The sequence below is a fragment of the Terrapene carolina genome, unplaced genomic scaffold (genome assembly GCF_002925995.2).
Source record: "Terrapene carolina triunguis isolate 2854851 unplaced genomic scaffold, T_m_triunguis-2.0 Scaffold66, whole genome shotgun sequence".
In the NCBI taxonomy this organism is placed as follows: domain Eukaryota; kingdom Metazoa; phylum Chordata; order Testudines; family Emydidae; genus Terrapene; species Terrapene triunguis.
Window position 1 is genome coordinate 682,571 of NW_020664417.1, and position 12,753 is coordinate 695,323.

General features: G+C 37.5%; 1 protein-coding gene across 1 annotated transcript in view; it reads left to right on the plus strand.

The window, feature by feature from the left end:
- The window catches only part of UGT8 (UDP glycosyltransferase 8), a 51,177-nt gene that overhangs the window by 6,136 nt on the left and 32,288 nt on the right, over positions 1-12,753 (plus strand). Inside the window, exon 2 of the mRNA XM_024192644.1 lies at positions 1,388-2,211. Coding sequence (XP_024048412.1) covers positions 1,390-2,211 — 822 coding nt within the window. The 5' untranslated portion in view covers positions 1,388-1,389. The remainder of the gene's footprint in view (positions 1-1,387; positions 2,212-12,753) is intronic.

Sequence of the window (12,753 nt, forward strand, 5' to 3'; positions counted from 1 at the left end):
CCTTTACACCCCAGGAATTTTCTATTGGCCACTTATGGCCAGAATCTGGCCCCTTTGTTCCATATGAAGTGTATGGGACTTAAGCGTTTGTTTAAATGCTGATCTGAATAAGGATGACTTAAGCACATGCTTATTGTCATACTTCGCACATGAGTACAATTGTTATGCTTGTTTGACATTTGTGGTAACATGCAGAGTGAAGTAACATGGGGAGTTGAGATGTGTTGAATCAAGGACTAAATTAGCAATGCAAACTTGCACATCTCAACTCCCTATGTTACTACAAATTTCGAACAAGCATAACAATTGTACTCATGTGAAGTATAACTTTCAAAGGCTCAGAATTCAGTCATATCAAAATCAGTTTTGCTGCAACACTCACAGGTACTTCTGTTTCAGGGAGGGCTATTGTTTGGATTATAACTTTGTTAAAAGATAACATTAATACATGTATGGAAAGTTTGTATGTGAGTTTTCATATTCTCCACCTACGGAGAAAAGCTTGAACCATTTTTGTCTCAAACTTAAAAACTAAAAAATATAAAGTCACCTTCAGCAGAGGTCAGGCCTGGAAAATGCAGGAGAACGTTTTTGAAGGCTATGGGCAACTGTGACAACATGAGCTTACAATGGAAACACACTCGAGGCACTGTTGCTCAAATGGTAATGAGTGCACATTCCCAAAATCCACCATCAGAATTGTTGGAATTCTCAATTGAGAGAATCAGGATGGATTGGCAGAGATGGTGCTTCTAGATACAGGGTTGAGGCATGCTGGTGGGGAAGATTGTAGTGCTACTACACAAGCTGTGCCTGTTATGTAGATAAACAGAGGAGGTTAGCCTCTAGGTCTTTGAATCCTTTATGAATATTAAATTCACCCAAAATACTTAACATGAACTGGCTGCAGTCATGCTAGTGCTCCAAAGCCTAGGACGATCTGGGTTTCAGAGGACACTAAGTTCTTGTTTCCCTTTGCTGTTGGATACCATGTATAATTCAGAAGCCGTGCACACAGTATCTTGCAGGAAGGTACCAGCTGCATTGTCCTCATCAGCTTTCCTGCCATATAATACAGGAACTGTATCAGTATCAGAAGAAATTGCTTGCCCACCTGTATAACCAGATGGAAGGGGAGAAGGGAAAAGAGAGAGAGAAAAAAATTAAAGCCCAACAAGAAACTAAACACAACACCTGCTTCTTTTTTAACTAAGTAGCTATCTTGTTCCCAGTGAATGCTACTAAAAAGACTTTGGGATAAAATGGTACTAAAGGTTATCCTGGCAAAGACTTGAAAATGTTATCAAGTAATGTTTGTTTATCAAACTCTAAACAACAGGTGGGATTGAAATCTGTTGCAATATTTTTTTTTCTTTTGTCATTTCAGCTATGAAGTCTTACACTCCAGTTTTCATTCTCCTGTGGGGCGCTGTCGGGATAGCAAGGGCTGCCAAAATCGTTGTTGTGCCGCCAATTATGTTTGAAAGCCATCTGTATATTTTCAAGGCCCTGGCCTCAGCCTTGCATGAGCAAGGTCACCAGACAGTGTTCCTCCTCTCTGAGGGCAGACACATCCCTCCATCTAATCACTATAGACTCCAACGTTACCCAGGGATCTTTAATAGCAGCACCTCGGATGATTTTCTTCAGTCCAAAATGAGGAGTATTTTCTCTGGAAGACTGACAGCACTGGAACTATTTGACATCCTGGATCATTATTCTAAGAACTGTGACATGATTGTGGGCAACCAGAACCTAATGCATGCCTTGAAACAGGAAAAATTTGACCTCTTGCTAGTGGATCCTAATGAGATGTGTGGGTTTGTTATAGCTCACCTTTTAGGTGTTAAATATGCTGTTTTTTCCACTGGCCTTTGGTATCCAGCAGAAGTAGGTGCTCCGGCTCCTTTATCTTACGTTCCAGAATTTAACTCACTTCTCACAGATCATATGAACTTTCTAGACAGGATTAAAAACACTGTTATTTATCTGGTTTCAAGATTAGGAGTCAATTTTTTGGTTCTGCCGAAATATGAAATGATAATGCAGAAACACAAAGTGCTGCCAGAGCGGTCGATGCATGATTTGGTTCATGACTCCAGCCTGTGGATGCTGTGTACAGATATAGCACTAGAGTTTCCAAGACCGACGCTACCAAATGTTGTTTATGTGGGAGGAATCCTCACCAAACCGGCCAGTCCTCTACCAGAAGTAAGGTTTGCTGAGTTTTATGGTAATTTTTTAATATCTGGATAAGGCTTATTTCTTAATGAACTTGAAATGTATTTAAGTTAAATGGTGACCTAATATCTTAAATTTTTAAAAATTGTTTTTGTTGTTGTGTTAAATACACAATAACAATAATTGGAAATACTTTGTAGATAGAAACTCCGAGCATAAAAGCTGTTCTTTCATGTAGATGTTCTCTACTTTTCTTACGCTTGTTCCTGCTTTGAATTAGATGTTTCATGATCCAGCAGAGGGATCACAATGTATGATAGCTTGGCTGATAGAAATTGAAGTCCTAGCTGAGTGCAAATGAATGTAGCAGAGAGATAAATGTGATCAGATGGACAATTTTACATACAGAGATTTCATTAATATTCTACCTCATCTTATTCCCAATTTCATGATGCTGGTATGTCATCTATTATAAATTATTCTGTTAGCTAGGGGAATAGAGGATGTCCTGTTATATATATATAAAACTTGTTTGGTTAGCAGTCTGTCTTGTTACAAACTTTTCTGATTCATACCTTATATATAATATAATTCAAACTAATGAAATAATACTTCATGTTTTTAATATTGCTTCGAAGGTCATATATGTAAACAGTCTGTCTTATTACAAACTTTTCTGATTCATACCTTATATATAAGAAAAGTTTGTAACAAGACAGAGTGTTTACATATATGACCTTTGAAGCAATATTAAAAACATGAAGTATTATTTCATTAGTTTGTGTTATATTATATATAAGGTATGAATCAGAAAAGTTTGTAACAAGACAGACTGCTAACCAAACTGGTAACAGTGTAAAAGTTTAAAGTCTGAATGAAATAAAATACAGCCACAAAACACAGTAAAACTAAACTTCGTACAAAACAGAGCCAGTGCTAGAGCCAGTATCATTTTTAGCAAACTGGCCGCAGAGACCTGAGAATTCATAATGAAATTTAATTACTTGAGTGCATCATGTGCTCTCGACACATGATATCTAGGAATGTCTCTGTTTAGTAACACCATGATGACTCAAAGGTAGAACAAAATTTTTCAACAAGCTGTCGTTTATATAATGATTTACATATGCATTGTCACCTGTGGTTCAGGACTAATACGTTCAATTAATGGATTCTGCTGGCTGGCCTGGAGAGAATATTGGACATGAGGAAGGATACAGAATTGAGGTAGAGGAATTTAATGTACCCGTTACCCTCAGTTGCTTCTCCTATGGAACTAGTATATGGAAAGATGGGACTACAGAATAGAAAACTTGGTCAGGATTTCTAGATTGAAAACAGAGGCTTATATAATGGTTTCTGTTGATAAGATTCTGTGTAATAGCCCTGCATCAAACAAACTATAATTTCTGGATATTGTGCAAACTAATGAAATAATACTTCATGTTTTTAATATTGCTTCAAAGGTCATATATGTAAACTATTTTAACATTTCACATGATTGATTTAAAGAGTCATTTTGAACTCCATTAGTAACTGTTAATGTACTCAAAGATTGAGAGAGTGAGAGAAAAAGTAAAAGACTCCAGCACCTCTTAGGATTCACAAGAAAGACAACCATCTTAAGAACTTGGATACCTAAATTAGAGGTCTAGATCCTCTGTTGCAACTGAGATACATTCATAGCAACAACATAAAGACCGGGGCAGAGGTAGCTTTACTCCAGTGACTAGGTTGGTTTCTAGTATAATTTACAGTAGCCTCAAAGCTTCTGTAACGTATGCACAGTTGCCCGTAATTCCAAGGAGCCAGTCAGGCACCTGGGGAGTTATTGGATATAGGAACTTGCTGGCCATGCTCAATTTCTCCTAGAATGAACTCTTACATGGGATGTTGGGAGGGTAGTGGTGTAGAGCTGCTACTTTGGCTTTGTGCCACCTGTGATTCCTGAGGAATCCTCCAGGAGTCAGTTATCATATGTCAGCTTCCCCGTGGCTCTGGGGCATTAGAGGGGACCTGAGGGTTGGAGTCAGGATCCCAATAAGGGCAGTCAGGGGAAAGGACAAACCTGAGGCCGGAAGTAGCAGAGGAGTTCATTGTCAGGTCCAAGCCAGGGCCAATACTAAGGGTCTGAGTCTGAGTCAGGTTTCAGGTTCCAAGTCAGGAGGCAAAGTCCAAATCAAGCCAGGAGTTCAAGAGCAAAGAACAATCATGGCAGCCCCAGAGATCCACACTGTATCCTGGACAGTTACTGGAATGCTCCTTGGGTTTATATCTGGCAGGGAGACAATCAGGAGCCATGGGGCTGCTGTTTGTCAAATTGCTGAGGTGGAACTGCCCATGGGCTGTGTCCTCAGTGGGTTCATGGGAAGTGGCACGCAAGCTAGTTAAGCTGCTGCTGGGTGGTAGCCTGGAGATGTCAGCTGCTTGGTAGCACTACAGGTGTGGCTTCTAACCTTATAGTTAGAAGGTGTGGCCTTATAGTTGGGTCCAGTGTCCAAACTGTGTTCTTAAAATAGGCACTTATATACCCTCTCAAATACCAATTTTAATGCTCAAGTGTAGATCCTAATTTAGACATACATATTTTGAACATTAGTTGCACAGCTGTAGGAAATTCAGTTGACAAGGTTTGTTTTATTAATGGTGGAAAGATTTTATAGTGAAACGAAGTCATTTGTGATCTGTTATATGGGGGAGCACTAAATTATGAGCTCGGAACTTCATGCAGCAATGAATAATTCATGTGCATTACAGTCCTGATCACGTCATCTCACAGCCCCTGTGCTACTCAGAGGTACAGGAGGCCTAAAGGAACAGACCATTCATATGGATGCTACAGAATTCAAATGTCTGATGTTGAACCAGTCATCAGTTAGAAAAATGGGCATGTTTGCATGTACTGTTGCAAGGGAGGGAAAAGGAGAGTTGTGAAGCTTATTTAATTCAGCCAGAATTTTGAGATTCGTGTACCTCAAGGCAGCTATAGGCTTAATGTTGCCACATAAGTAATGTGGGCTTCATTGGTATATTTAATAGACCTAGGATAATCCTCTTGCCCACTAAAGGCATTGTGTCTAAGTCAATACAATTGAGTTGGTCCCATCCAACTGCGTGCAATAATGGTTTAAAAACTGAATGAATGGCCAATGTGAAAAGGTGACTTAGTGCCCAAAATTGGGTATATAAAAACAGCTCTACAAACAGTGTATGACTGAGGGTGATTGATAATCACATATAGAACATCTTAAATGTAGGTCTGGATCCATTTGGTTCTAAAACCGAAGAAAAATATTAAGTCTATGAAGTGTGCAGTAATTCGTTTGCTTGTAAATGTTGCAATTGAATTTATTCAGCTTGAACTTTTTTTGGAGGGTGGGGGGCATTAGTTAGATTTTGTTGAAGTGATTTGAATTTCTTTTCCACAATCAGTTGCTGTGCTAAAAGGCATCTTTTGAGTTTGAATTAAATATGTAATAAAGTCCTAAAGTGTAAGGTTAGAAAGGCTCCCTATGATCATCTAGTCTGACCTCCGGCACAACACAGGTCATAAAATTTCATCCAGTAATTCCTGGAGTGAAGGAAACTGTTCTTCTCTCCTACATAAGTGAACCCTATTTATTAAGTGAATACTATTGAGTCTAATAACTTTGTGGTTGAATTACATCTTTTCTTTTAGAAAGACATTCAGTTTCAGTTTTAAGACTCCAAGTGATGATGAATTCTCATGAGTAATTTGTTATGAGTTATGACCCTCATTGTTAAAAATTGCATCTTATTTCAAATTTGAATTTTTCTAGTTTCAACTTCAAGCCATTTCATTTATAAATGCCTCTCTCGGCTAGTTTAATAATATCAGCTATCTTCTGACTGTGTAGGTACTTGCAGACTGTGATCAAGTTTGCCTCCTTATTTCCTTTGATGAATTGAATAGATTGTCATCCTCTATTGTGAGGTATATTTTTCAGACCTCAACTAATTTTTGTAGCTCTTCTCTAAAATATGCTCCAGTTTTTAACATGTTTTTCCAAGTGTGGACACCAGAGTAATACACAGTATTTCACTAGTGATTATCTTCTAATGCATGCGTGAAATGCCTTCCACAAGGCCTGTTGGGATGCTTCCCTCATTTTCATATGTCTACATGGATAAAACAAATGCTTTCTTTTTAAAGAAATCTCCAGGTAGGTACAGTATCTAGTCTTTTACATCCCACTCTTCTGGCCAGAAATACACAAGTGCACTGATCTGAGACAAACATAACCCTATCTTAGAAAAGAAATGTTTTAAAATTGTTTCAGCCTTAATGTAAATAAAACGTAATCTAGATGAGGAGGTATGCATTTTGGCATTTACAATGTGGGTTTAGCAGACTGCAGAAAACCGCTAAATTTTATTCAATGAGGATAAAATTGAATCTTTAGACATTTTTTTCTTTGGAAATTGAGGTGAGATTTTTTCAAATTTGGATTTTAAGACAGAATTAAAGAATTTCCCATGAAATAATTTGTTATTCATAAGATGTGATTGATTGGTAGATAATATGATGGAAAACTGAGAAATTCATAAGGAAGAGCATATATATATTACCAGATGCACTAGAAATCAAGAGATAATATGCTTTCTGATCTGCAGTGACTGAAGTAACCACAAAGCATAAATATGATATTGCCAACTAAAATGTTCAAAAACCATGAGTCGGACTCCCCAAAATCATGAAACTAGCTTAAAATAATGAGGGGGGGTCATTTTAATGGTAAATTTGAGGTTCTTTTTGCTTGGCTTCTGGTTTTTAAGCCTTTAGGGTACACTTGGGTCACATTTTCAAGCTTTATTCTGCAACCCTAAGGACTGAAAAATTACAATTTTTTAAAAGAAAGCTGGGATTCCATGACTCCAGGAACAAGAGCATTATAAAGCAAACATCAAATGTGACAAGTCTCATAATAAAATAGTGAGAATTGGAAACACGCTAATAAAGCTATGAGTAGTATAGGATGTAGCAAATACTTATTGTATTCATATATATATAGTTTTGTGAACTAAAGCAATCTTCATCTTCTCTTTCTTGAGTTTTGTTGGGCAATTAATATTTCATGTATAGAATATTAACGAATGCAAAGCAACACAAAGTTGGGAGGTTGCATTTTCCTTAATATATGTGTTTAATATTCTCTTATCTAAATAGATTCTTCTCCATATAATGGCACTGCCTAGAATATGGGACACAAGTAAATTATTGGGTGATCAATATGCTACCATTGAATAGTTAGAAAAAAACTTATAAATGTAACAGTGCTTTTAAACTCACAAAAACAATTTACAACAACCTCAGGAGGGGAAAGGGAGTAGACTAGTTTTTAAATAGTCAGGGCTAAAGAAATAACAATAGTCTAGTCATTAAAGTAATCACAGAACCATTATTGTTAACTCCACTTGATCTAGCAGTTCATTTTGCACTTGGTCAGGAATTAATATAAACCTTCATTACTTTGGTCCATGTAATTACAGTCTTTGATTTAGTGCCAGTGCAATTATCATCTACTAAAAAAAATGGCTTTCAAGATAACAGACAAAACAAAAAAAGTTGCATGGAAATCAGAAATACCAAATGTTTATGAGATAGCTGAAGTAAAGGAAAACTCTATATTACATTGTGACTTTGCTAGTTGCTACAAGCCCCATGCGTGGGGCAGCATGTCACTGCACTATCCCATGAGTAACCCTGTAAACCGAGTCTAACTCCAAATCACAATCTACTGTCTGATTTTCCCCTTCTTTGTAGTTGGGGGAGTAGAATAATAGAAGTGTACGACTGGAAGGGACCTCGATAGGTCATCTAGTCCAGTCACCTGCACTCAAGGTAGGACTCAGTAATAACTTGACAATTCCTAAAAAGTTTTTGTCTAACCTGTTCTTAAAACCCACCAATGACGGTGATTCCACAACCTCTCTAGGCAATTTGTACCAGTGCTTTACTACCCTGACAGTTAGGAAGTTTTTCCTAATGTATAGCCTAAACCTCCCGTGCTGCAATTTAATCCCGTTGATTCTTGTCCTATCCTCAGAGGTTAATTAGAACAATTTTCTACCCTTCTCCTTGTAACAACCTTTTATGTACTTGAAAACTGTTATAGCCCCACTCAGTCTTTTCTTCTCCAGACTAAACAAACCCATTTTTTTTTCAATCTTTCCTCTGTACCTTGAGTTAGCCCCTATCTATCACAGTGTCTGTCCCTCCAGGTTTTGCCCGGTTCCCATGGGAAATGGTGTAGTAGCTCTGTGGAGGCTGCTTTTCCGCCCTCTGCATTACTACCTGCCATGCCTTTATTCCCCTGTGCAGGAAAGGCCACTTTGGCACTCACTGTGCTTAATTTGGTCTTTCATTTTACAAATTATTAATATTAAAGATAGTAATTAAAAATCAATTGGCTGTAATGAAGCTGTGCTCATTTTTACTAGCTAGGGATGTGGGCCAGCATGTATAATAAAGGGTTAAACACTGAGGGCTAGATCTTGCAATCCTCATTCATGTTGGTGAGCACTTACTGACACAGTAGTCCCATTAAAGTCAATGAGACTGCTCATGTCAGTGACTGTTCACCTAGGTCAGTGATTGTCCACCTGTGGTCCGCGGACCCCGGGGGTCCTCAGACTATGTCTAAGGAGTCCACGAAAGGTTGTCGTTATGATAGAACAGTGGTTTTCAATCTGTGGTGCATGGACCCCTGGGGATCCGCAGACTGTTTTTAAAATTCCCAAAGGGGTACTCACGTCCATTCGACATTTTTTAGGGGTCCATAAATGAAAAAGATTGAAAACCACTGACATAGGTGAGTGAAAGTGATATGGCTCGCCTGTGTGAATTACCAACTTAGAACATATAATAAGGTGGATCAATGCCCGGTGTGTATATTGACAGCTCCATAAGTAATGCTGAGAGAGTCTGATTAATAGTTGTATTTACACCATCTTAAATATCAATCTGGATTTATTTGGTTGAAAACTGAATGAAAATAGAAAAATCTATGTCACACAAAGCATTTCTTTGTAATTGTTGCAAATAGACACTTCAAAGGATTTTCAAACAGTTTTTGTCAATGATTATCCATACAAGGAATTTTAATATCCGGAGTCCAGAATATAGACTAAAGAAGATGTGCAATAGAGATAGGGTATTATCTGGGTTATACATTCTAAATGGTTCTTCTCCACTTGTGGTGTGTCTCCTTTTAAATATGTCTAGGAAATTCTAATTTGTAGCTACATATAGAATACCTGAGAAGGTATTGTTCAAAGAAAGTACCATAGTAGTGTTCTGCCCTGGAAAAATTTCTAATAGCCCACAGTCCTTTGGCATCTCATCTTTTAAACATACTGTTTTCCTTTTGTGGAGTAAAGCCTTGTAGGTCATATATCCACAAGGACAATGATAATTCACGCACTGTGGCAAAGAACATTACAGTCCTTCCCTAAATTTGCAGAATAGTCCCTAGGTTGGGATTTTGTGAGATCTCCTGCTGAAATAAAAATGTCTTTGCCACATACTAAGTTAGAAAGAATAATAGGGAAGTAATATATTTCTTTGCTGCTTTGCAATGTGGAGCTGTTGATTTGAATTTCTGTAAAATATAACCAGTTCTAAACATATTGAATTACAAACGCCCATTTATAAAATCTCCAGTTTGGAGGTTAACCCTTATGTTGTCTCTCTTAGGCATCTCAACAAGCTGATTCTTGATCTCATTCTGTACCATATAAAATTGCTTCATATGCTATTTAGTTCTTTTTTTATAATAAACAGGTAGTGTAGTGGGATGACTCGTTCATAAACTCACATTATCACATGTACAATACAATATCCTGTTGAGGGCAATGTGAGCAGATTTATTCTTAAATCATCACAGCTAAAGACAGAAAAAAAGTCCAATCATTAAAGACATCACTGAATCAATAGGATCTGCACAGTAATACTCATATAGTGGTTCCGTGCTGACAATGGTAATATAATGTGGCAAACTAACAGATAATATTCTCCCTTCTCTTTTTCTCACCCTCATTCTATTTCTTTCAGGGGGAACTTCTTAAGTTCAATAACATTGGTTAATATTAAATAAAATAAACAATGGAAAATTCTGAATTATGACATTCTTTTAAAACAGATTGTGTTAGTTAGCCATTAATCAGTAAGATAAGATATGTCCTTGAATGAGTGTAGGAGTCTAAGTTTACCCCTCTTTAGTATTCTTAGTCAGGTATAAGGACCAATAATTAGAAAAAAGAACAGGAGTACTTGTGGCACCTTAGAGACTAACAAATTTATTAGAGCATAAGCTTTCGTGGGCTACAACCCACTTCTTCGGACTAACACGGCTGCTACTCTGAAACCAATAATTAGAAGTATCAGATTCATACTGAAAGAAAAGGACATTGAGAATGATCAGGGAGCCTATCTACAGGTAAAGGATCATCATGGATTTCATATATGCTCATTTAAGTGTACAGAGAGGGTAGATTATGTGGAGAGTGTAGGCTTCTCTCAATCAGTACCCAAAATTTAGGTTTTCATATTATTAACATTATGAAATGAACTCTATTAACTAACATATAATCACAAACTACGGTCATATATATCAATATACATCAAATAAGAAAAAAAATGAATTATTTAAATATCTTTCATTTAACAATTAAATTTGCCATTTAATTATATAGCAGCATTAATTTAACACAAAATAATGTTTTAAGGTTTTTAGAGTTAAGATATTTTTAATCTGAGTTTCCAAATTGTAAAGCTTCCTCAGAATTTTTAAACATAAAGCTTTGCATTTCTTCAAAGAAGGTTCGTGAATCTTAAGTTATAACTAGCTGATTTTGAAGTAGCTTTCTTGTTGGGTTGAATGCAGTTATGTGCTGCTGTGAGAGGGAGGAAAAATCCTAGAAAAATGACAAGTTTTTATCCGAGTAAGTAAGATCTCTCTTTTCTATTGTAGCTTATAAAACTGATTGTCTATCTTTACATTTCTGAAGGAGGATCACTACGTATCAGGGGTGAAGGCTGTTTTGTGCCTAATAAGCTTTGTTATTTTAACATTCTTTTTACCTGTAGATCCAGTAGTTTTGGAATCCATTCAGAAAAAACATTTTCCAGTACTTAACTATCCTTATAGTTATAAAGTTTTTCCTAAGATCTACTCTTCCAGTCTAAGAAGGACAGCAGAGACTTTTTCATTTCTTGAGTCATTACTGTAGTCAAATTTGAGTTAACTTCCTGTATAATCTTGGAGGCCAGATCATTGGATTTTACATACTGCATAGCTCTGCCATCTTGACTCTTTTCTAGAGCTGTTCCCACTCTTTTAGAGTTGCTAGTTTTGATATTAAATTAATAGAAATGCCTTTCTGAATGCTCTAAGAGAAGGTTTAGCGAGATGTATATGTGATTTTCATTAGTTGAGGGGGAGGGGGGAATTAGTACTTGAAATAAGGATGTTATAAGATTGCTGATGGAAGCTTCTGGAGACATTGTAGGTGCTGTAGTGCATCATGTGACCCCCTATTACCTCCTCTTAAAATAAATTTCCATATAAAATATCTTCCCACTGATTGCCCCATTCTGACCTGCTGCACTCACTGGTTCTGTCTGGTGGTTTAATCTTCTTAGAACCCAGAACCTTAATATGATCACTTCCTTCCTGTCATAATTTCTATATCCCCAGATATTCCTTTCTCACTTGCCATTTCAGAATAGAGTTCTCAAATTTATGGATTTTGTGGGAAATCTGCATTTCAGCTAAATTAGGCTGTTTGTTCCACTGCTCTGCTAAGTCAGGCAATGTTCCATAGATCATCAATCCAACACCTGTCCAAATAACCTGTGGCCTAAAGAAAAAGTGCCCTGAATTAGGCACCAGAAGTCTACCCAATTTGGTATCAAATCTACTGACTGTGGTTTATATTTCAGTGCACTACAGATACCTTATTGACAAGGCCTCAAGCCCTACCTGCAGAAGCAGTCCAATATCATTCCTCTCTTTTACAAATAAATTGACAGAGAATTCACAAGGTTACTGCAAGCAAAGCTGGCAATATATCCTGTATCTCTAATATCTCAGACTAATCTCTTGTCCTCTCAGCCACATTGCATTTCCAAGTGAATGCGTGAAATATGGGCTTGGCTATGATGGCTGCAGCTAATGCTGTAGCCAATAGATCACAATCCTCTGTGAAACCCTGGAACAGAATTTAAGATTCCTAATTTCTAATACTTCTACTGCTGTCCAGCAAATAGTCATGTGAGCCACTGGCAAATTTGTACATAAAGTATCCCTCTGGCAGCTTGTCCATATGTTAGGGTTACCATTCGTCCGGATTTACCCGGACATGTCCTGCTATTTGTGTTAAAAATAGCATCCGGGGGGGAATTTGTAAATTACTAAAAATGTCCGGGATTTCCCCCCCATGCAGAGCGAGGCGCGGCTGGGAGGGCTGCAGGAAATTCAGCCGCTCGCAAGGGGCTCTGGCAGCCAGAGCCCTTCCCCCACAGCTTGCCGGGCTGGACTCCGGAGCAGC